The sequence below is a fragment of the Helicoverpa zea genome, chromosome 11 (genome assembly GCF_022581195.2).
Source record: "Helicoverpa zea isolate HzStark_Cry1AcR chromosome 11, ilHelZeax1.1, whole genome shotgun sequence".
Lineage (NCBI taxonomy): Eukaryota > Metazoa > Arthropoda > Insecta > Lepidoptera > Noctuidae > Helicoverpa > Helicoverpa zea.
In genome coordinates, this window is record NC_061462.1 from 6,849,633 (window position 1) to 6,876,040 (window position 26,408).

General features: G+C 34.9%; 1 protein-coding gene across 3 annotated transcripts; it reads right to left on the reverse strand.

The window, feature by feature from the left end:
• Positions 1-3,258: 3,258 nt before the first annotated feature.
• Positions 3,259-21,516, reverse strand: LOC124634644 (lachesin-like). 3 transcript variants are annotated; one of them, XM_047170303.1, is made up of 11 exons: positions 21,214-21,516; positions 14,497-14,556; positions 10,877-10,980; positions 10,402-10,609; positions 9,818-9,973; positions 8,156-8,284; positions 6,936-7,073; positions 5,561-5,710; positions 5,054-5,128; positions 4,884-4,967; positions 3,259-4,331 (listed from the first exon to the last, which is right to left on the reverse strand). In XM_047170303.1, exons 1-11 carry the CDS (start codon positions 21,281-21,283, stop codon positions 4,225-4,227), a joined length of 1,281 nt encoding a protein of 426 aa, XP_047026259.1. In that variant the 5' UTR covers positions 21,284-21,516; the 3' UTR covers positions 3,259-4,224. The 3 variants fall into 3 exon arrangements, with proteins under 3 accessions (XP_047026259.1, XP_047026258.1, XP_047026260.1); XM_047170302.1 differs by having other exon boundaries at positions 5,561-5,725; XM_047170304.1 differs by lacking the exon at positions 14,497-14,556 and having other exon boundaries at positions 5,561-5,725.
• Positions 21,517-26,408: the final 4,892 nt, after the last annotated feature.

Sequence of the window (26,408 nt, forward strand, 5' to 3'; positions counted from 1 at the left end):
TATCTTTGAGATAAATAAAGTAAGCATTCGCGCACACTGCACTCAACAAACATAGACTAATACTGCTGTTTAGTATTCGCAGAGATTTTGCACGCCCAGTGCCGCTGTAAACTAGTTTTGTAAACACAATAGTGTAATAAATCTTCAAAAAGATTACCGAGTAACGTGTACACTCGTAGTAGTAACAATTATAACTTAGTTGCCCTACTGAACCGCCATAGTCACACTATTAACTGGATAAAACGTCCTTTGGTTTAAATACTAGCAGTCTACAATGGTCATTTAGTAATGAGGATACAAATGATTAATTAGTATAATCATCGTCATAGAAATAATCCTGTCTTTCGGTACGCCATCCCTACTAATATTATAAATGCGAAAGTAACTCTGTCTGTCTGTCTGTCTGTTACGCTTTCACGTCTAAACCACTGAACTGATTTTAATAAAATTTGGTACAGAGATAGAGTTGACCTTGTAAAAGAACATTGGATAGTTTTTATCCCGGACTATTGAAGCATTCTCTTGGAAATGCGATATAACCGAACTCTACGCGAGCGAAGCCGCGGGCGGATGCTAGTAGAAAATATAAGTGATATAATAAAGAGAAAGGTATTTCTTTAATGTGGTTCATTCAGTGAAAACAGACCTAACAATATTTACTTATCATTAGTATATTTAATGAGCTATTTACTTGGTAATTGATTGATTACTGAATGGGTATTTCAACCGAGTTTATTGTATTTTGTTAGGTACTATTAAACTTTCTGATTTATTAGTTCTTGCTTGAATTGTTTTTAATAATACATACTTACATCCTTCATTAGATTAAGATATCGCGGAACACTCGGCCACGGAGTAAGAAAGACGAGTAGAGATGCCATAATGCAGGTAGGTCAGACGCCTTCTTCTAGGTCAATTTCTAACGATGGGCGTGGGGTTTACGCGAAAATATATCCAGTATCCTAACACCGTGTTTCTCTCAACCCCCTGCGCCCACGACCAGAAGACATAGTACTCAATTAGGAATCTACCCAACATACGATCCCTAAAGGCGTGACCAAAAGGATCAGTTATGAGTAAAGCAACGAGTCGTTCGAGTTCTGTGAGACATCTCTCATCGGTTTTTGGTGTTATAAAAAATAGTCAGGTCCAAAGAAGGCGTATAAGGCGTCCCCCGCACACCCGCATTTTGGCGCGCTACTTTCTTAAGCGATTTTTCATTATGATACCTCCGGCATTTTATTCTCCGTGCACTCGGCCATATTGTTTAATATATTTGTCACTCCTGTTCAGTATTATTCAAGGAAAGTGAATTTCTTGTTGTTTTCGGAAGATTATTCCGCGAATTTGTTTACCATTCTATCCAAACATAATTATCAAATTCTACGGAATAGAAGCGTATTGTATTTCCTCATGGGACAAAAAGGAATCAAAGTCAAAGTCAAATCATTTATTTCATTTAGGCTTTCACAAGCATTTATGAACGTCAAAAAATATAAATAAAGTTGATTCTAGTTGCCCATCTAGAATCTTTGAATAACATATTTTGTCGATTAATCTCTCTTTAAGATCAAGCTTTCTATCAAAATATAAATTAATAGTAGTAGGTAGTAGTGAGAATTATGTGGTTCCTACCAAATTAATGTTTATTTAGTCTCTTTATTTCCTAATTTATTTCTACCCTTGCTAAAACTAGCACGTTGCCCGCGTGTTCATCTGTAATATGTACCTATGTATTTACATTTGATCCTGGTAATAGAATGAAATTTCATCGGGACTTTTGTCAAAATAGTTAATTATTCTAAAGACGTCCAGATGTAGTAAAACAGAAAGTGATCGTGTTATATACCTGCCTCCCAGCTCCTCAGATTCGAGAAGAGACCAATCGGATGTGACCGTCAAACGCTCTCTCGTATTTCTAGTAATTTATTATCTTAGTTAATAAATCATTTTAAATTATAAAAGTAAAATGTATGCAGTATTGTACAATAGTGTTCAACACGATTTTTTATTCTATCGATGAACATCTCGAGACACGAGTTTGAACTATTCTACGTACCAAATCAAAGGAAGTACAGAAAATCGCCAACACTTTCGAGATGCACGTTATTGTCCAATTCGATTGGAAATTCACGAGTGGAAACTCGAATGCAGTAAATTACTAAGTAAGGTATCGATTGTTCGGACTGTAAAGGGCAGTGTACCAGATTGTTTCAAGTTATATATTAATGGTTGATGGCCGTATGCCGACTGTACTGTGCCTCTTCGTGCATTCATGGCCCAGAAAAAGTTCTTTGATTATAAATAAAAAATAGAGAAAGAAAAAACCGTTTCAGCCAGACTGAAATAAAATGTAAGCTTAATAAGCTACATAAAATTTACTACACGACGTTAGAATTACGAAAAAACTTGTTTCTTCAAATCAGTATTTTTCTTTGTAAAGTTAATTTAAGCATAATAATATTTCTATAGTTTTTATGATGAGTTTGCTTGTCCACAAATGAAATACAATTTTTCATTTTGTACAACGTTTACCTTACGACAGCTGTATTGATTTTGCAATATCAGATACAAAGGTAAACTTTCAAAGGAGGCGGTTAATTAAAGGAAATCGTGGAACTTTTGCTGTGTTGGATTCTTTATGTAATTAATATATCAGTCAATCATACTGTCAAGGCTCTTGTATGTATTCCAAGAATTTATTTATTATCGCGAGTTTGAAGGAGTCGTTCCAGGTTGCCGGCATACCTCGTGGATGAGCTACGTGCTGTGTTCTGCAGAATGTTTCTCGCTAAAGTGGTGGTAAACCTCGTCTCACAGGCACTTCCTACAATGTACTACTTACATATTCTTAAGCAGTAAACTTTATTAGCACAAGAATTTCTACAGATCACGCCCGTATTTTTGATTTCAGGCAGCTGGTTTGGAGATTCCAGGAAAAAATATTATTCTGGTTTTGTAAATTCTAAATAACGATGATAAGTGGCGGACGGTGATCAGATAAGCGCTTTTACGCGAGTGCCAAACAAACAAACCTTCTCTATTTATAGGAGTGCAGCTGCCACGCCATTCAGTGGTTTCGGACAGGTTGAATTATTACATTGAAGCCTTCCTCGAATTTTAGTTGTTTTCCCTTGCTCGATCATACACACGGACAGGTGCCGGAGTTCCGAACTTTGTTTTAATATTCAGCAGCAGATTGTTTTGTATCTTTTCAGTGCCAAAAAACTGTTATGGGAAAGATATTGAAACACAATATTTCAAGCTTTGTTTTATTTCCATATTTTACACATTTATTTGGCAGTTTTCATTTTGTAGCATTATGTAAATCGTCACAAAACTTTCTATGTCTCTATAGTCTCTAGTTGTATTTTACATTACAGCAAATAATTTATACAAATTGTACAGTAAAACTTATCACAAAATAAGCCTTATATATAATATGAAAGGTGAAGAAATCGACCAGTTATTATCTACCAAAGCACAGTAGGTTTACGTATTAATAATTCGTTAGTCTATACGTCGACTAAATCGTTTATCGGAAATAACATGTCGCCTACGTACAAGTTTTCATTTGGACAGTTATTAAGTTAATCTCTAAAAGTCTAGCTCTAGGCGCTTTTATAAAATCGATGTAGTAGAAAATTTGTGTACAAATATTTCGTAATAACTAAGCGAACTAAGGGCATTTTAGTCCTAATATTAAAACATCGATTTTTGTACAAAAAAGGATAGTCGAGTTGATTCAGTAAGGCACCGGCTAAATCAAATTAGGCACAACTATAATGGGAATGAGTTATGTACCTACTTCCTAATACTCATGAGTATAAAATGCGATCAGCAAGTTTCTTATCGCAGTAAACCTTAAAACTGTATTTTAATTCAGTCGATGCTTTACAGAACATAAAGTGTACCTAAGTTCCGTTTAACCATAGTATCTTAACAACTTGACACATATATACACAAAATCATTAAAAAGTACACATTACGCGACATTTTTAAATGCAGTGACTTCGTGGACATACATGAAACTTGGTTCTCCTAATACATAAGATGGCACCAATCAATGTTATGAACTAAAAGTGAGATGTAATTTCTGTTTGATAACAATAAACTTAATATTTAACATTGCGAATTATTTATTGTCTGGTCAGCTTAAGAAATTATTAACAAAAATAAAATTTGCAATAAATAAATTAATGTTTATCACAATTATGACAAATATCAAGAAAGTAAAATATATCTCGCTGTGTTTATTACTTGACAAATTAAAGTGAACGCTAATACAGAATTTAATTTGCTGTAACATGCTGAATTTTCTAGGTCATCATCTGAAAAAGGGAAAGATAAATATCAAAACATTTATTCAATTTGAGCAAACCTAAGCTCAGAATCTAATACGATTTATTACTTTGTTACCTAAAAATGAAATTATATTTTCTATAGCAATTGTTTTCATGCACGAAAGAATATTGTGAATAAAGAAACTAGTGTGTTTCGTTATTCATATCTTACAAAGTTATTTTACTTTTCAAAAATGATATTATTATAGGATGGAATGGTAAGAAGTAGAAGTAACAATAAGTTGTGATTATTTACATTTTCATTATGTTAACAAGAACATTGCTTGAAAGTTATTGCTTTAATGGGTCATATGTAATTCATATTGCCTACCTACGTACAAACCTTAAAGTACTTTATTGTAAGTTTCAAATTAAACCAGGACTTCAAACATAGAACTACCTTGAAAGCTGTTGTTTCGTGAACCCGATTCAAAATTAGACGTGATATCAAAAAGTCTGTTTTTGGAAATAAGTATGTCATACTCCAGTGACGGGGTCTATTCGTTCTATTCCCAGTCTATTCTAAATTGAAATATTTACCAAAGTCGCTGAGCTGTTCGCCGTACATTTCTCCTTGGAAGTTGGAACTGATTGCGTCGCTACTCTGGATAATTTGCGGTAAGCCTGTTGGGATATTAAAGTTTTAAAAATATACTACAATTTCAATTTAGAAAATAAATAGGTACCTAATTGGATAAATCTTAAATTACCTTTCTTCCTTATAGTTTGATTGTCTAGAATTGTTTTTTGAGTTGTCGTGAATGCAGATGGAGGTGCAGGTATTTCTGTGAAAAATATAGATTTTTTATAACATACCTAATATGATTATACTATGACTTGATTGTTTTAGGTAATTTAAGATGTGATTTAAGTATAAAGAGCTTGGTACCATTATGTTATTATTCAGCTTTAGCCACTGGTTCAATCAAAATCATCATACTAAGTTCCAGCAACAATACTTCCAAAGTATTTTTGGTCACAAATGTTTCATAGAAAAAATCTTACACAATACGTTGTTCAAAGTACCATTATGTTCTTCAAAGTTACCAAAAAAGCTTTACCAATAATTGACAGGCAGTTTTGTGTGATTTTCCCACATTTCCGAATTCCCAAAGATCGTAAAAAAGGCTGTTTGTTTTTACGATTCTTTCAGCGCTTTCAATCGTTCCCTCCGACGGGAGCCGTTTTAAATCAATCTACTAATGTTAAAAAATTACCATCAAGTTTGATGATTCCGTCCGTCTCTCCGAGGGAGTTCTTCGCGATACATTTGTAGAAGCCGAAGTCTTCCTTGGTGATGTTCTTGATCTTCAGCATCATGAACTTGTTGTAGCCACTGTCCATCGGGAATGCTTCGTACTTGCCTCCTATAATTTCCAGTTCTACTTAAATATAAAACCTGTATTCGATATTACGTAACCAGCTTACTTTAGTATTCTCTTTTTGTCTGTAAAAATTTATGAAAATTCTTTTCCAATTAACTATCGTTCCATGGAACTTTTGCTTTTGCAATAAAGTATCCATAATATAGTTTCAAAGATATCAACTCCAATAACCTATTTAAAAAGTTGTTCTACTTCCAAACTAGAACGCTCAAGCTAGAAAGTTGATACTCGACGAATAACCACTGCAGAGTCAATACAAATGCTCAGTTTCATGCAAAAATACCGGTAGCTACGATACCGTTTAAAGTATGGGATACAGGAAAAAGAAAAATTGCCAACAGTTTTTGATTCAAAATTGTTATTCGACTTATTTATCAATCGGGCAGTTGATCCGATGGAAATAGTGAAGAATTTCATTATACAAGTATTCTCTATTTGCGCATGAATAAGTACATTCGGAACGTATTCGACTACACCTCGTTGCTTGTTCCGATACAAGGGAAACTATTTTCATTATGAAGTCATAAATCAATGATACAATCGAACGATGGCTTACTTGACGGGACGCGTGTTATTTATGCCAATATGATAAATGTACGTATTTGTATTATGTTCAGAGTTCGATAATATGGCGTTTATTGCTTGTTAGTTAGTGGCTGTGGTTCATCCGTAGTGCTTAAATAAGGCCATTGAAAGTTCATTGAAATACAGCTAGTAAATATACGGAGCACTCGTTTATAATGCATGAAGCTTATTAGGTTTTCAACCACGTTCCGTGATTTAGTAGCTGCACTATTTCAACTATTTCTCTAAAAACAGAAAGTTAGTCGCCGTTGTTGCTGTTAACTAGCTGGTATTATGTTAGATATTACATACATAAATCTGAGGACTTATTCTCACTTACATTGTACAATATTGGATTTGATGGATTAGATTTTAGCTATTTATCTATAAAAATAACAATAACGGCATATCAAATTTTAAATCTGAGTGTGAATCATTGTACACAATGAGATTTTTGTAACATACCTATACACCTTCCGTATCTCCAATTTTGATTCGTAATCCAACATTTATAACAATTGGATAAATAAACAAAAGCTTTTGTTTTACCCTAGATTAGATAGGTACAAATGGGGAGTTTGTGCCTACACATGTGCGGCTTCAGAGAGAGGTCGAGAGGTTACGCATATTCTAAAAGTCTCACCGGAAATAATCATGTCCCCACGGTCCGTGGTCCAGTAGTTGATGGAGGAGGGATACGCCTCTGTGTGGCACTCCAGCGTCACGTCCTGACCAATGTAGGCGCCCTCCAGCTGATTAGGTATTGACAACATTGGAGGAACTGTTGAAAGAATAATGCGTCAAAAGATTGGATGGTGGATGGTGGCAAGAAATAAATTATTTAATAGAATATTTTGTTGTAACTTATCTCGTTATATACCTAGCTAAATGTATTTTGTGCTTTAGTAGGTAAGTCTAAAATAAATAAAAATATAGAGAAAAGTATCTTTGTACCGTTTCTCTTTGACAAGAAGGACAAAGTCTTTGTTGTTCCGGAATAAGTTTATTTCAATTAAATAAACGGATCAACAACCCATTACTTACAGAAAGTGTCAAAGTTTTACAATTCCTCTTAATTACATAAAATTATTTAGATTAAATTAAAATTGTAACATAGTTAATTACTTAAAAGGTATTCCTTTTTAAACGGTCCTTTTAGTTGAACACGGAAATGTCATTGTAAATAAGCAATCGTGTTTAATTGACCTCCATTACAGCTTAAACCATGTTTACTAAGCATGTGTAAATCCGATCTATTCTGGGTTTGTAATCATAGCGTGTCAAACAAGCGAAGCGATTCAAACTGGTAGGTAGGCAATCGATAAACACTAGTGTAGACGCCCAAGCTATTACGTCTCTAATAAAACACGGATGACAAACCATTCTGTCTGCTGGTCTAGACTCGTTGGCTTGTCAATTTGTGTCGTTAGTGAGTTCGCTGCTGGAACCTAGGTCCACCAGCGATTTTCACACATTACAGCTGGTCTATTTAATTCCAAATTCCATTCCAATAGCTTTCTTACTATGACTCTATCGAAAATCCATGAGAAATCTTTTATTTAAATTCTATGCGGCAAAGTTATGACCCGGTCAAGGTCTTCCTTTAAAAATATAGTAATACCAAAGCTGAGATTTGATTCCATGTTAACTACAATCTAATTTTCATAATAAACCTAATCAATATTACCTTGTATGAATAATAGATACACCAGTACCTACAAATTACACGTGTTCCTCGATAATACTCGTACATGAAGTAGGTATATAATAACCAATTAATATCTAGTTTACCTGCTTCTCTGTTGCACGTCGGGTACAATTACAAGTAATGTCAGTTCCGTAAGGAGAACAAGGAATACTCACATTGAACCATGAGCATGATCCGTTTGCTAATCGATGGTGGCACCCCATTAGATGCTATACAGAGGTAGGCTCCCATGTGTAATCGAGACACCTTTGTTATTGTCAACGTCTCCCCATCCACTACGCTAACTGTGGACAAAAATTTACATTTAACTTCTAAATGTTGCGGCTGAAATGGATATAGAAAAGGGGAGTCTACTCTCAAGTGATCTTCGGTCAGGTATAAAAAATCTGACTGTCTTCAATCCGGAGTTCCATCAAGTCTGCGTCAAAACATGAATGTAAAACAATTTTATTTTAAGAGTACCTAGGTAAATGAGGTACGAACGCGCTACGATATTCCCTTGCAGTGACGTGTGAACTGCATTATGGACTCTGACGAGAATATTATGTTTTATCTTACGTCATGTACGTGTACGTGTACACAGCGTTACAGCAGTTCACACTTGCGGATTTTCGGCTGCGGGTACAAATGACGTCAAAAGCCAGGCGACACCGCGTGAACGGACCGAACAGTGTCACGTGCCAGTGGAAAAACCGGGCTTAAAATCTGCCAGTGCGTAAGGAATTTAAACAAAATAATCATTGTCTTCTTGACTAGAAACTGTAGTCAACTCAAAATGAAATAATCAAATATGATTGATGAATATCAAGCTTGTTGTTTATCATAATAAAATATTGAATTTTTAATGGCCCCGTCATTACACTAGATACAAAATGTTTAACAATATAAAGGTCTTTATGAACTCACTAGTTGAAATTAATGTCATGTTCGTGACGTTAATATGTAATGAGACACAGTAGCTGAAAACTTTCAAATTCAATTTGTATTTGTTTTTAAAAGCACAGTCCACTTTACATTAAGTGTTTTCTGCCACAGCTGTGGGAAAGGGCTTTACAACGTTTCTGACTGTACAAAAGAAAAAATGCGACATTGTTTTCTATAACAACGATTTTAATTAAGACAGAAAATGATTTTATTGAACAACAGCCTACAGGGAAATTATTAATTAATTCTAGCCACAGTTAAAATGTTCACAGTTTTAATGTGTTTCAAATGACAGTTGGAAAGTATATTTTGGAAGTTTACGGGTAATTATTGAATGTGATTCACTCTTAATTTGAGGTTTCTATAATTGCTTGAAGCTTTGTTATTACCATTCATGTTAGATACCAAACTACAAGCATCCCATTACTATTCCGAAAATAGCTATGTAGATACATTTAATTCAATTCGAGTCAAAGTGAAATTCCGTGTGTAGCGTTGGGCAACGGAGACGATCCCACAAAGCCTGAAAGGCTAAACTAGCTGAACAAGAACATCGAATTAGAAGTTTGAGATGAGTCTGGTGTCATGAAATGGTTGTGTTTGCTATGTAACTGATAACAACTGAGAATTTGACTTTTGAAAAACTTTCTCGACTCTTGCATTAGAGATCAAATTCAATAGACTGTTTGGGGCTACAGATTTGTCTACAATATATTTAATTCGATTCACGTTAACAGTTCAAGTTTTCATGAATATCCGTTTTTAATATAACTATCCCTCATTAATGTTAATATTTTAATATGCAAACAATACAACACTACTTGTAACTTAATTAACGCTCACAATGGTACATGTCTGGCAATTAATTAATAATTAATATTTAACCGTTTTACCTGATTCTCCGTTATAATTAAAATCTTGACCGTCTTCCCGCCTCCACATGACGTAGGGTTCAGGGTACCCGGAGGCTCGACAGACCAGCGTGACGTCAGACCCCTCCCGAACCACCATGTCCGTCGATGTCATGTTATCAATGATTGATGGTGGAACTGTGTAAACAAATAAATTGCGGTACTAAGTGTGTGAAATTATACATTTAGGATGAAAGCTTTTTTTAATAGATAAACTATTACCTTTCCAGCTAGCTTTATCAATTTGTCAGCGAGTTCTCAAAAATAAGGCCGTACTAATAGACCGCCGAAAACAGAACATACTTATGTAATTCGTAAAGCTTTTTCAATAAATACAATATTATTTCGTGGAACCTATGACAGTATCAATACTTAAAATCTATGATTTATTTTATGATCTTGTCAACATGTCAATTAGTTGGTGTGACTGTCCTTGGATTTCTTTAAACAAGAATTTTCAGAATTGCTAAAAATAAGTTATAATATCGTTTTTATTCTGTCACGTGTAAGATTAAAACTTACACGAGCGGTGGTCGTTGTACGATAAACTGTTGGAGTATACTCACCCACAACCTGTAGGTATCCCTTCCTAGAGCGCATGGGGTCGGTGTTGACCTGGCACATGTACCAGCCGCGATCCACCTCCTGCACGTTCTTGATGTGTAAGTACCACGAGCGGTGGTCGTTGTACGACAGGCTGATGCGCGCGTTCTGAGTTATTATGTTGTGGTGGATGCTTAGGATGGTTTGCGTATCCATACGCACCCAGGCTACCTACAAATATTTATCGATTTATGGGTTTGTAGAGGTATATTTGTGGGTTATTTCCAGGAAAGCTTTCTTGTATAAGCTTCATACATAAAAGACATTGATTGATCGCTATTTATACGATAACTTGGAATTTTTCCGATTCCGTAATGTATAGGATTTATTATCATTTCAGATTCAACTAGTTACTAATTTTGATAGGTGTATTGAAAGAGGCTTTTGGCTGACTCGTTACAGATTTTCGAATGGAAAGAAAGATTTTATTTTATTTACCTTGAATCCTCTTAGGTTATCCACAACGCATGCAAGCAAGGCGTCCCGACCAACCGTAACCGTGACATTCGGTATTGGCTCAGCAAACCTCGGATACATCGATTCTGAAAAGAATGGTGCAATAAATACTCTAGTAATGACTTGTAAACATGTTTACTTGTTATAAAAGTTTTAGGAGAAGTAAAAAGAGTCACAAATATGACGAGCGGAGCCGGCGCGTCTGCCGCCGTTCCGACAGTCGCGTCGCGCCAGCCTGATGGCCAACTCACTTTGATGAAATTATAGGACAGTTTTATGATATTTTGTCATCGGAATTGTGCGCTCTGAGTCACAATTTTCGTGTGAAATATACTGGTACACAAAACATAGCCATAATTGAATTTCATGGCATGTATTTTGTTGTAAAAAATTATTTACCTATTCGAGGTACTTCTATTTGAAGTACCCAGTGGAGAGCCAGAAAAAGGGTCGAAAAACCAACATTGAATTTCATTATAAACACGAGGAAAAAAGTACTGAATGAGTAATTATGATCATTTGTCGCAACCGCTTCAACAACAGCATATATCATTGTCTTCCTTCGCTTGCCAAGATAAGTGGCATAAATACCGGGCTACATATAGGTCGAATACATGGCGACCCTAGCAGTAGGGTTGCGTGATTTATACCCGGGCCACCAACGACAAATAGCGGTTTGTCGCTGTATCGCTCTTTCACCGACAAAATAATGTATAAGAAGCACAATGCTAAAAAAACATCAATCTAAAGCGGCGACCTTTAAAAAGTTAGCGGTCGCAAAAGGGTCCGTGAGATTAAGATAAAGTATGTTATTTGCTAGGATATATGTCACGTGCCTATTTTAAGAATTTCTAGTTTCTTAAAGCAAATAAAGCCGCTTTACTTATTCAATACTACGTAGATTGTGTGATTTATCAAATGTTTGTATGTACTTTATATTCGTCGTGTTTTTATATTCAATTAAGTTGATCGTCTGAAATCTGACGGCAATGCGGATAACGCGCCACTTTAATTTCGTTTACCTATTATATTTGTTTGATAGAGCAAATGAAAAGCTTTAAAGTTCAGAATGTATAAATTAAATTAATTGATTTATTTTATTATCAGTGAACTATGACTGGTTTTGAAATTTATTCCTACAATTATATGAATAACGATAGGATATGTTATAAAATCCCAGTTTAATTAAAAAATGTTTTATTTGAGTAGGTACCTAATTATATTTATGTGCATTTATCGTAACAATAGCTAACGGGTTGAGGATTTCGGATAGACTGTTGCTCCATGTAAAATAATCGTCCGTGCATGCATTCAGTAGGACTAATAGCCGACTTCAACATAATTGTGGAAAAGGTCAGTTAGTGATATTTCTGTTTTTATGATATTTCAGTATCGTCACGCCACGTCCTGAAAGGTATGTCTGAAGAAAATTACTGTGATGATGTACTTACAATGCCTATAAACATGTCTGTAACTATTATTTTTATTGCTTTTAATTTGATACGGTTCCGTCTTCATCAACTACATATAGTAGAGTGGTGAATAACTCAATGTCTATGAACGTTCACACATAATACATAGCCTATTTGATGGATGTAAACTGTAATAAGAAACCAAGCGTCAAACGTCAAAGCTTGTTACATAACCTAACTTGCCGATAGGTTTCCTCATGGCACGTTAGACGCCGATCACTCGAACATGAGCAAACAGGCTTACATTCCTAATCCCCAATGTTGTTCACGCCTGGACCAGCTTACAGTATTAACGTCAATATTCTATCAATCTTAGAATTTAAAAAATACTCGAGAACGCTTGTAGGGAGATTGATCGAAGGTATCTAGGAGTCAACCAAATGAGGTCGTGATTTAAGAACCTTGAAGCACCTATTTCTTGAAGTATCTGACTTAACCTCGTGCCTATAGAATTGACTTAATCGTTATCAATCAAGTGACCTGCCTATACTTTTATGTGTTAGTCGAATTTACTAAATAAATACTTATGCTGAATTTTTGTCCAAAGCCAATGTATTTGTGGGCTTCATTGAGACTAATGTATGCGCGGTTTTTATCTACGATAACAGTGTCCTATTAAACTGCATTTATTTTGCGCTACATTTAAGTTTATCACAACGTGTTATCATTTTCAACTCAAAAGGTCATCGAGCGAAGTTCGGTCAGAGATTTCCAACTCACTGAACAAGCATGTGATTTTGTTTCCGCAAATAAATTTTATATTGCTTGGTACACCTCTCACTCTTATCAAAACACCAGCTTTAAGATTAAAAGGAGTACTTAATGCTTCTCATATAATCGCCCCAAGTACACAAGATTTTCGTTATAAAAATGAATGAAAAATTAAATTTGAATTTTCTTTTCACTAATTTTCTCCGCGAATGGATTAAGATAACGAGCATTAATTTAGCAAAGTTGTGATGATGAAAACACGGTTTTAAAGCTAGTAATACACTGGTGCAGTGAATAAAACAAGACAAGACTCTGTAAGTAAACCGAAGACATTTAAGTTGTAAATCTATCTGCAACGAAGAAACTTAATATTGTCCTTTGACTCACCAACAAACAATGATACTGAGTAGAAGAAAACAATGTTGTTTTCACAATCCAGCTTCAGTCAAACTAGTATTTTACTTGGAATAATTAATGGCTGAGTTAAATAGGATTGGTTTAGTCACACTGTGCGTCATATTGACCTGACATTATAATGGCGTCCAGGGCCGATTTCAGTCACGGCGACTGTTTTCAGACAAGAAGATCAGTCAGCTATATATCATAGTGCACGAGTATTTGCGCATACGCAAGTGCACTTGCTATTCCTTCATTCTCATAGCCCGAAGGGACGGTAATCTGACACGACCGGAGAGAGATCAGGCGCAGGACATTAACGTGCTCTCCGATGAACGACTGAATCAGTCATCTAGGTACTTCCAGACTACGGGTTGCTTTGTTAAAGCCTAAAGTTTTTTCTAAAAACCCACCAAGCGATTTCGGCCCAACCCGGGAATCGAACCCGAGTCCTCGTGCATACCTAGCAGTCGCTGCTTGCTACCACTAGGACATCGAAGCAGCCGTGAATTGACATCACTACTGTTGGTGAGTCTACGGCCTTACAATCCTGATGGTCAGAGCATTACGAACCACTTAACGGATTGTTCCGTCTTCAAAAAAGAGAGAAGTATTTAGTGCATTTACCTTTAAGTGATCACAAATGCTCCGATTATGTAATTTTGTCTCTAACTAAACCATTTTGTATTTTTTATTTCAATCGTTTGTAGACTGAAGATAATTTGATTAAAATTAATTAGTTAGGTAAGTACATACGCTGAGCTCACTTTCAAGTGTCTTATGAGATCATCCTATTTTGATAATTTCAATAACCTATAACTAACGAAAACTTGGGTAAAGAAGGCTCTGGCCCAGAAGTGGGACAGTACATGATAAACTAATTTATTGAAATTGAGTACATTGCAAAAAGAAAGTACTTTGAAAAGAATCAAACAAAGCAGATAACTTTTCCTACACAGGTAAATAATGTTTTCTCAACAATGGTCTCTATTTGTCGATAATATTTACAAATAAAACACTTACCATCCGGAACTTCTATAGGTGCTACAGACACTACATTTTGCCCGGTAGGTAATTCCCGACCTGTAATTAGAACATCATTGTAATATTCTCTTTGTAATTTTAACCTCAACGGCAAAAAATATGATATGCAAAACATATTATTCTAGGTAATGCGTAGGTATGAATCTTGTTATATTTGGTTTCTATTCATACTTATTTCTATTTCCATTCCAAATAGTACCAACAAAATTAATGTTTGACGAACAATTTTTATCATTAAAAGACAACATGTTCAGAAACTTGACTATCATTATAATCATTTTGACAACAATTTTCTAAGTAAACTTTAAATGTCACCGCGTCGTTTTATGTTATTTGTGTCAAGCCAGTGACTTTACCACAGTCATTAGACCTTTAAATAGCTACAATAGTCATGCATTAAAGTACGTTCTTAGATTCACCTCCTGCAGTTTAAAGAAATAAAATGTTTCAGTCGACGCGGTACATTAACCAGGCACTTCACTCACGAACCATGTATTCTTACAAGACAAGACCAAAAAGACTTTGAAAAAGCTTCTAGACAAGTCGTAAATTATATAAAAAAGGTTCTAACATATCCTTGGAAGTTGCCCCATTTTTGTCCCGACAGAAGAACTTTAACAAATTAAAGAACGATTGTGGTTTAAGTGGTACCGATACTGGGCACTTACTGCAATTATATTGTAGTAATTTTGTAGTTTAATTAAATGAAAACTATAGCAGGACGGATAAAAGTTTTAATTGTACATACGTAGCCTATAATTGAGTTACATGCGTGTCAGTTAAATCGGTTACTAGGCGGAATGGCGTCCTCTGCTGTACAATAGTTGGGCGGAAAATTGAAACAAGTTTACACTGCGCGGCGCTATAATGAGAAAAGCTGGATTATTTTTTGTTACACCACAAGTACGTCCCATTTTCATAGTGCAAGTTTTTGTAACCCAAAATGTTGTTAAAGTTAAAAGATGAAATGTGAAAAGTCTTCTACACTGATACTTTTGCTATTTTTCAAGACTAAATAATAATATTTAAAGGACTGAAAGTTTAAGCTACTTTAAAAACGATTTGACCAGAGTCAATACATGACTTTTATAATCATTAACATAGGCCTGATAAAGTATCGAATGTTTTAAGTAATAAAGATACCATCAAGCTTTGAATGATATTTATAATTCTGCATCTTGCATGTAATGCTAATCTTTAGTTAACGAATTCATAAACATGAACACTTTTAGCTTAGTTTTTACTAACTTACTAATTGCAAAAAAAGCACAAAACTATTGGTGAAATGATTGAGCACTCCACTCTAAATAATAACAATGATAAATCAGAACATTAGGTCTCATTAATAAGAATTTAATCAACGATGAATAACGATGTGTTCGCAAACACATTATTCGACATTTCAACTTAAATAATTCATTTAATTTACTCTGACATTATATCAATGTCAATACTATTAAATCCGAACATTTGAATATTGAATCGTTTATTACATTTGGCATTATAACTAGACTGCCAGACTTTATTATACAGTCTAGGTATGTTTAACGAAGCACGTAGGTATCTGTTTCAAAATGTGAGTTCTTTTTAAATATGTACGCCCATAGCCCTTTCGAGATAGGTACGTATTTTCTAAGATATGTATAATCAAAAGATATTAGACAATATTAATATTGTAAAGACTTGATTTTACGACCAATTTATATGATTCTTTTTTATATTTGAGAAGATTCTAAAAATAAAAATTACAAGAAAAATAGCACGAATATGTACTTATCTTAACATGTGATTGTAATAAACTAAGTTGGTTCACAAATTAAGTTATTCAATAGATCACGTTATGCTGATGACCATATTTTAATGCAAATTATAATCTTTAGAATCGTTTATCGTGATTGATGATCACGATTAGCACAATATTTTAGCAACAATTACAAATGACATCGTTATTGTTCTTCATAAAGTCTAAATTTGCCCGTTTAAATTAAGCAAGCTGAAGAAATAAGCTGACTAATGGTTAGTGCCATCATTAGCCATAGAGCCCTAATTGTGGCCGCGATGATAAATAGACCACTCCGTTTCCCCTCACTAATAATAATAATCACTTACTCCGTTCTGTTTTTGCACGAAAACTTTATATTCCGTTAGTTCAAAGCTTCAGGTATTATTTATAATCAGATTTTTGTTTTTCAGAGTTTTGTGGTGGTTGAGTGTCAATTAAATTCCGCAGTATGGTATTTCTCTCTAACGAAAACGAACCGTGTCCACACTAGAGCGCATAGTTTTAACTCGTTAAAGCCGTTATGGTCCGTTTTTGTCGCAGATTGTCAATTTATACACAAAACTTTCCACAGAGTACACTTTCCAGCGGAAATATGATAGCCATTTCTTTTCACAAAGAGTAACCTATGTATGAATGCAAACAAATAAAAACGGACTGCCGAAAATGGATCGACGAAATACTTCTTTATATAGGTGCATTTGCTTCTGAATATAGATTTATGAATGCTGGCTTAATTATTCCAGTAACACTACGGGCCATTAAACTGAGATAGATTTTTGTCGGATAGTATGGTATTATATGGCATTACGTCTAGCGTTGACAGGCCCACTCCGTAGCGACGACAGGATTGTTCCATTATCGACGGGGGATGAATAATTGACACTGTCGAGTGAGCTCAGTGGATGCGGCGTGCTATCGATAATGTTACATATAGTGTTTGACACGTGTTACTCCCTATTTTTATGAGATGATTTAATTGCGCGTGTAATGGAGTTATGGCAGTAACGTGTTTTTGGTAAGTGCAGATAATGCAGGTTCCGGTTGAATTATTTAACTACGATTTAAAGCGCTGAGATTAATATTGTGGTAAAGTTAACGAAGTTGTGAATTGATGCATGTTTTGCTTTTTCCAATAATGACTGAAATAACTAAGTATATGAAAGTTAACACTTGTTCTGTAGGCAATATTCGTAGTAACAACACGTAGCTTAATTTAAACGCAACCGAATAATTCGTTGCCAAAATTGTGGCCAACTTCATCGTAACAATCCGGCCTTAATATAAATTAAACATGGCCAATGTACGAATATAGTTTCGTAGATCCAAGTGTGGGGATGGTCGCAAGTTCTCAAGCCCCGTTGACACGGGGTCATAGCGAGGGTAAACATGCCGCTTCCAGCCCAATTGCCAACTTACCCATAAGTGGATTGAATTCAGAAGTCGCCCCTTTCATATTTGAACTAACAGCATACGTACATTAAGACTAATTTATTTGAGAGCGGTTCTGGATCCTGATTTTGTATATTTGACGTCTTCGCTTCTTAGAACTTGGATACGGGGATTCTGTCTTCGAAACTGTATGTTAATACGAGTAAGTAAGCAAGTGCAGTAATATTACAAATATTGCAATAACAAATATTACAAAACCGAATTCTTTACCGAATGATTTATAGCAGTATTGTTTTTTTTATATTACCTACTAGATTTTCTTTTGCGACTTTGTGATCTACTAATTTTACATAATTGTTAAAGAAGCGACAAAATAAACATTAATGAACAAAAGTAAATATATTACATTTATATTTTATTGTAATTACAAAATAAATTGTAGATACACATAACAATACGTATTCGGTAAAGCTCTCATACGAGTGTATTAGTAAAAGATTTCCATTGAATAAAACGGTTTTCCCTGCACTAATAAATACTGATCGTGTGTAGCAGGTGCCGTGAAACGTTCATTAGGAATATACGTTTACTACTAGGTACTTTAGCTGCATTTAAACTGCTCTCTACTTGTATTCTTTGTAATTGTGTTCAATTGAAAAATCTGGTACTCATACATACTTATCTTAATCGTGTAAAGAATAACAATTTATTTCCAAGAATACTTTTTAACACGCTTTTTATTTTTTAAGCGTACCTATAGGTACCCTGATATATTTTGTTACGAAAATTAAATAAACCTAAAATAGCCAGACCGAGGTCGTTTGTTAGACATAGACTTTTGTATTTTATTTTGTGCCTTTGAGGGTTAATATCCTAATTGTGTACAAAATTGTCTAATTCCTAGAATTATTTATCTAGCAGTGTTTTAAGTTGTGAACGTCTAAAGTAACATAATTAAATTCCCAAGATGCATTCATTAATGACAATGTAATAAAAATCTTGACGAAGTAACCGCTAAAAGTAAAGTAAACTAAGATAATAATTTAAAGAGACGCTGGCTATTACAAAGAACTGATTTATGAAAAAAGTTCTACAACCTTAAAACCAATTTAGTAAAAGTTTTTTGCATTACGTTAAGCTAGAAAACGAGCAATTCCAGTTTCTGTTATTTTATTTAATAAAAATAATAAGAAGTCAGATAACCCATTTCTTTGAAACCGCCACGAACGCTATTTTAGAATAAAACTTATAATGCTCTAGTTTCTTAAAAAGGTTACGGAAGAAGATAAGTTTAAAGTTGTTTTGCTTTACGTCCGTCCTGTTTTGAAAAAGTTTTATTTGTTTTTTTAAGGGTTGTTTTACGTATTTCTCCCACGTAATTTTGAGAAGATCTTCCATGTTTGACTGCGTTTTTATGTTTAAAATTTCCAGCCTCCGAGGGCGTCACTTTGAATCGCGTCAATTCAATAAACTGAATGTTCTACAGAATAACAATTATTATTACGTTCCAGCGTTGAATTCACTTCGTTTTCAATCTTTGTTTTATAATTTGCTTTGAAGAAGGAACATCAAGCAGAAGAGGATCAACGCTTTTGAATTTATTGTTATTAAAAGTTAAATAACGACATAAATAGATTTCCAAGTTACTGAGCGAGAAAAATTTGATTAACGTGAAATTATTTTCTAGAGTACGCCAGTGTTAATGTTTGAGTAAGATCTCTCAACGTTTCTTCTCTCAACTTAAATACGCCTTATTCGTTTAAACTAGCTAACTTTAAAGTTCATTGATTTAGTTTAGAAATCAAACATTTAAGTTTTCGTTAGGTAGAGTTTCAAGAAACTAATATTGAAAATAAAAGATATAAAAACTTACAAAATTAAAACGTATAAGTCTGTAATGCGTAGAAACTGGTTAATTTAAATAATGATAATTGTGTCATATAAACGCTGAACTCTTACGATCCCCTGTTAAAATTGCACGAAGCGCTGCAAATGACCAATTCAGTATGTTTTTTAATTGGTCATCTTTTTAGTGTGAATACCATTTCACGTTATCACAAGTGAAAAACCAACGGTGTTTATTTGCTTGAAAGCTTTTAGAGCTAAACGGTGCATGCGAATTATTTGAGAGTGCACACATGTGCCTATGTGTGTTTAGTCAACATCGTTTGGGAGTAAATGCTCCTATTAGGGAGGCGAAAAAGCGAGCTCCGCGCGATCTACAATAACTTGTGACGTCAGGCATTAGTCAACGTATTTACATCGACAAAAAACATCGATAAAATCACGTTGCTCAGAAGATGTCCACGGAAATCCGGCGATGCGTCACCGTCGCTGTCCCCGGTACATTTTGTTTGTGATTTTTCCCCTTGTTAACTGAATAACTCGAATGTTATGGCTACGTCTTTCGACCCTCCGAACATATCTACTTGGCGTAGCTTAGCAATCGCGGATACTCAAAAAGAGACGGTTTAGTTGTATTTTTATAACTGAGAAATCGAAACTCGGGGTCCGTGTAAGTCTCTGGGATAAGGGTCATCGAGACATGTAATTCTTTGAGCTCATTTCCTTATTTCCTTACGATGTTTCCACTTCATATGTGGTTATTGGAAACGCTTTATTATTTATCAATATGTAATTACATATTCTAACTAATAGATGCTAGAAAGTTTTTCAATAAGCGATTTGCCGGCCGTTTGTACATATTTCCCGGAACAATTTATGATGCTTGTTTAGATTTTGTACAGAGCTCTAATGTAGGTTACAATGAATATTAGATGGTTTTAATTATGTCTCGAACGTACTTCTATCAAAATAATGACGGTTTCAATAATTGACTTGTTATGAGGCGTTGTTGTCGTTTATAACCTAGCGCTACATTTGTATTAATTACATAATTATATTTTTATGTCGGTATCGTCCAGTAACAACTTTTAAATAATCTAATATTTTATCGGTTTTGTTGACTAAAAATAACTTTCATAATTCTATAAAGTAACTCTTTTTGTATAAAAATTCAAGATAGTCTTTGAGTACAACGACTTGAAGAAAAAACAACATCGTTTCGAGGAGAGCACTTGTGTCCAAGGAACGTTGCATTACAAGACCGAGGCAAGATACAAAACAAACAGGAAAATACTTATGATATTACTCTAGAACCTTCATCTTACTTTCTCAAAAGCAAAAAAATATTTCCATAACAAGCCCATCGTATATTTTTGAGGAAAGTTAACTTCAAAATTCAATTTTTTAAAAGCAATATCAATATTGAAAGTAGCAATTTTAACCAAAAAATATTTTTGCTGTGTAAAATAAAAACAAAATCATAATCTTTGATGTTATAAAAACACTTAAATTTTTTAAGACTAAAGTTAAAAAAGTTTTGAAAGAGTTCTATCTTGTTAAGTAAGTTAACCATCAATAGTCTGTTTCCGCAACAGTAAAGCATAACTCATATTTTACACAAAAGTTTTTACAAGTTGCCGGCGAACTCAATAAAAATGCTAATTGCACTATCAACTCACCTGTGGTAGTGCAGCAACCAGTCAATAACTCTATCCATATAACACAATATAAATGTATAAAAGGAGTCATTTTGTCCGAGTCACATTAGATGATTGTCCTTTTTATAGTCGCGTGGTTCACCTGTGTTGTTGCGTTCGAACGCGTGCGGGGAGCGGCTGGGCGGCGGCGAAGCGTCCCATCGCTGGGCGGGCTGCGGAGGTACTGCCGCGGGGCGCCACTCCGCCGCGCTAACTACCCCAGCCGGATAAACAAGCCCGAGAAAACCGGGAACAGGCAGACAAGCCGTCTCGCTAGCCTTTATCGCCGCGACTGACTAACAGCATAATAAAATAAGACAAAAGACGAATAACCAAAGAACAAGCCGAGCGCGGATTTCATTCCGATGTGAATCATCAAATTAAATCGGTAACAGATAAACTTGGAGTTCTATCTGCGGCAACAATTTTGTTATAAGAAAACAATGTCTGCTGTCAAACTTTGAACCGTTGGTCGTTAAGACAATTTGAACAATTAAAACCATTAAGGCTAACTTTGAAATAATAACCTAGTATTTGTTTTCTTGGTGAACTATTCTGGGTTTGTAAATTAACTACTCTGCTCTAAATTTTAATGAACACAAGTACATAACATGCATTGACTGTAGTATCTGCCATATGCATAATCTATCCAAGAAATTCACATAAGTTTGTTAATGTCTCGTAGCGAATCCACCGCAAGACATACAATAAAACCACTCAAGTCATAATCACGCATTACTAAACATCTGAATCAGCGAGCATCTCGTATAATATTACAATAACTGGTGTCTGAGGGCAGAATGTGCAGTGTTATGGCCGTATCGAGCTCTTGGAGAGTGTCCCGACATCTCAGACACTCCAACCACGAGACCACTGCATCGCAATAATGTTGTTCTTAAGTGTAACTGGCCCCTTATACTGTGCCCCGAGCTTGTCACGGAGAACGAAAATGTCGGGGTTATCAAGAGCGACAGAGCGTTCAACAATAATATTTTGCAACGGAAGATAAAATTATTCTACATTTAATGGCATATCAGTTTTTGTACACGCAATTGTGAGTAGTGTTTGATGTGATTATGATGCGAGGCGCAGACATAATACCAATATTTTTAATTTCTTTCTTTTTTAGGAATAAAACGTTCCAGATAAAAGTTCTCAACATTTTTTACTGCCGCCTATCTTGTACTATCTACATAAAAGTGTCAAACGTAATAATTAAGATTGGAGGGAAACTGTTACGCAAAACCTGACAGTTTCCTTACACTAAATGTCGGAACGTGAGCCAAAAGTTGTGCAAAAACTAAAAATGGGCTAATTGCTTAATTAGAAACAAAGTTGAACATTCAGGAAATCAACCTCGAATAATGGACTGGGGAATGCAGATAGGTACCCCAAACTTTTGGAACAGCTCGCGCTCATATAGGCCCAAATAAAGAACCCGCAAGTTGACTGCTGGTTTTGGCCGCAAAATACCACCCAAAAAGAGCACGTCCTATATTGACACGCTTTGACGCAGAGAAGTTGGATGGTGGAATAAAAACCGTAGTTCGCCATTCTGCGGTTCGTTCATAGGTAAATAGAAGCTGCTTTTAAATTGAGTGCTAAAATAAAACTAGGAAGGTAATGAAATGAGCTAAATTCGTATTTTAGTAATGATGTGTTGCGCGGTTGTTAGTAAATTGAGTATGTGCAGTACGTGGCATGGTCGTTCAACAAACGTCAATCACACTTCACTCGCCGTGAATCCTGCCATTGACTGGCGAGGCTCTGTCGATCGACAGATGATCATTGAGCTTGTAAGCCTAAACACTAGTACGCCTGCTTACCTGGCTTGTCAAAGCACTACTATGATACACTCGAGTGAACGACAAACAAAAGCTCTAATTAATTATCTTAATTGGCATTTTATTTTATAATAAATTCACGAATATTTGCAGACACTCAAATATACTAAAATTAATTCGACGAAGTTCATTGACTGAAAAATATGCTTAAATAAATACACAGTTTAGTTTCTAATGAATTACAGATTTCTGAGAAATTTACTTAGGTATCTTTATAGGTACATGCATAAATATCAATAGATTCTAATATCGATAATTAATAATAATTGACAGATGCTTAATTATAGGATATTAATTAACTGCTCTTATTAAAGGATTAATAGGATCACTTAATTTCTCTACACGTTAGAAAATTCCTTTTAGAATTTCTATATACCTACACTGCCCACAGATTGACGTGCAAAAATTATAAAAATACGTATCAGATCTCAAAGATTTTATACACTGAGTTTCATAAAAATTGGGTCACACATTTTTTCACTACCCACTGTTGATATTTCTCAACTCGTATAATTATGTGCATATACCATACACACAATATCGGGAACAAGTTACAAACTAAAAAGATGCTTCCTAGCTGGAAGTATGTAGGTTAGTCAGGAAACCGATATTCATTGTACTGAAATTGAATCACCAAGCTATGACCACTTATATATAGGTTTATAGTAGTTAGGTACCTAAATGCTCTCCGCAACAATGGTCTTAGTAAATGACTGGAGGGCTGTGTTGGATCGGCAGCAGAATCTGTATACACTCCAGATATTACAAGAACTGATTTACCTATATATAAATGAGATATTTTAAAAAATGGTCAAGTGAGTAAATGAAGTTAAATTATTAAAATAAAAACCAATCGGGGCTTTTTGATGGCTTATCTCTAAAACTCAGGCCCGATTGTAGGTCATTTGATTTGATTGTAGTAAACCACATTAAACTAAACGGCTATGGTTCCGAGTGATAAAAAAGATTACATTATTTACTTATTCATGTGTCAGAAGAACTAACCCAAATTCACTGCTTTTAAGTGTACCTATATTATTATCATAAAGTACATAGCCATAGTCTTTGGTTGTTACAGACGGCTGTAGTTTTCGATACAAAGCCAATGTAACTAGTTGATGAGAAAAATACTATATTTTAATAATATACATACAGGGCACATAAAAATGAAAATTTGTTTTATAAAATGCAGTCCAGCGATTAACCCGTAGTTTAAAAAGCATCTCGGAAATAACCTGAAGATGAAAGGTTTCTTGGTTTACCTATTTACAACTAGCCTCCGCTAGCGATTTTACTAGCGTCCCGGGGAAACAACATCAAGAATACAGATGAAAAGCTAACCGGTAATCGTCCTCATTGTACATGGAATCTAACACTAAAATATTTTTTCAAATCGGAACTGTGGGTCCTGAGATGAGCCTGTTCAAACAAACACCACAATACAGTAACTGAAAAATTATTATACGAAAATAAACGTTTGTTTACATTGCCATTAATTATTTATAGCTTTATAATTTTGTTATTTATATAATATAAAAGTTTTATCCCAGGCTCAATTATTTGATTGCAAAACTGTCTAATAAACAGAAAATTGAATTAAAATTAAGACTTCCACTTCAATTTTGCTCGACCACAACACACAACATACTTTCAGTTTGTAACGCAATTAGCGCTATCAGGAGCTTTTGTTGTTTGTTTTACACACTCATCCTGTTTACGTTTTTACTAACAAATGCAGGCATTGAACAGAAAAATTGAAAGCTGAATAGATCTATAATAAACTAGCGAAGCGACGTAGGTGGGAAGTGCCCGCTTCTATAATATATTCATAAGACAACATTTTACCATCATGTCTGTCAGTGACGTTAATACAAAACGAAAAATAATAATAAGCGCCTCGCCTGAACGAGGCATGGATTTAAAGTGTATATAATTATATCCGTGTCGTTTTTCTAGCGGGCTGCCGTGAAATGAAAAGTGCGTTTTCATAGAAGTTTTCATTGACGCGGAAAAAGGTTTTTACACACAAACAAACCCATAATCTGCCTGATATTATTTTCAAAGTTGAATCTCTTCTTGATTTGGTAGGAACGTGACTGCCCCGGGTTACGCTTACCTCATAAAACTTATAGTGTGTATGATACATGTAAATAAACCTTAAAAAAGGGTGAAAGTTTTAAGAATAATGTGTGGGGGTTCTTTTCATATCTTTTGATGCATCGCTGTCGCTAGAGGCTTTCTCTCATATATCAACAGTATTAAAACTTAGCCATTGATATAAGATGTATTCTGATTGTATTGATCGTACTTGTAATGATTTCAATTCAAAAAGGAACCCGAAACCGTGGTAAAGCTCCTTGACAATAACAGTAATTTCTCAAGAACATAGAAGTGTACGTCCTTAAGATATCGTCGAACATCCACATTAATTAGTGACTTAACAAGTTTAACGTACAAAGTTTATTGCATTACTTTGTCACCATTAATTCAAAACTTTGCCACGTTAATATTTTTCAGCAATTGCCTACGAAAGTTTGGTAGTGAGCCGAACTATCTTACAACGTACTCGGAAAAGGACTGACGGATCCGTGGCGCCGTGGTTACTGTGACCTTGTGGGTTCGATTTTCTATAAATAGGCTGAAAGAAGACAATTTATGAGTGCGAATAGTGATTCTTTTCAGTGTATGCTTTGATCATGTAATGTGCGGAGGTTAGCCAGCGCGTCGCCGTCGCGTCGCCTGGCCGCAGTTTATCGACCCCAAAATGTAGGATAACGACGTTTGTTACGACCACTCCGCGTCAGCTCTTTAACGTTGTTTTGTACTGCAATGGATGCGTTTAAAATAATTGCTCGTTCGTTTGTTACTTAACAATGTTACTTGATCGTTACGACACACTACGGCAGTTTCCACTCACCACTTACATGCACTTATGTGCTGGCAGAACTGCATTTATGCATTTCATAACACTTGACTGAACTAAGCTGCACTATGAATATTACATTTAATCTGAAGGCAATTGTTGTAGCTTTATTACGCCCATCAGGCTGCGACAATTTGCTAACTTAATAGCCTTGCTTGTATGCTGTTCTGGGAAATTGTTTTACTGAAGATTTTTCTCACAATTTTACTGAATTTGTGCAACTACAGTGCTGCTTATTTTTTACCACTGAGTCTGCATTAGTCAGAGTTGCTTATATATAGTTTAAATAATATCGTATGATACAACGATGAAAAACAAATGCTCATCTTAAACTGGTTGTAAATTATAATTCGGTTTTTACCAGTACTTCATTAGACACTCGTTACTTTAGTTATGCAAGCAGGAAAAAT

Bases quoted from the DNA above. Each gene is read 5' to 3' on its own strand.
- LOC124634644 (XM_047170302.1), bottom strand. From the start codon at position 21,283: ATGACTCCTTTTATACATTTATATTGTGTTATATGGATAGAGTTATTG. The intron at 10,610-10,876 runs GTAAATAAAATA...AAATATTTGTAG, and splicing joins ATAACCTAAGAGGATTCAAG to GTAGCCTGGGTGCGTATGGA. The intron at 8,285-9,817 runs GTAAAACGGTTA...TTTTGTCCACAG, and splicing joins TAATTATAACGGAGAATCAG to TTAGCGTAGTGGATGGGGAG.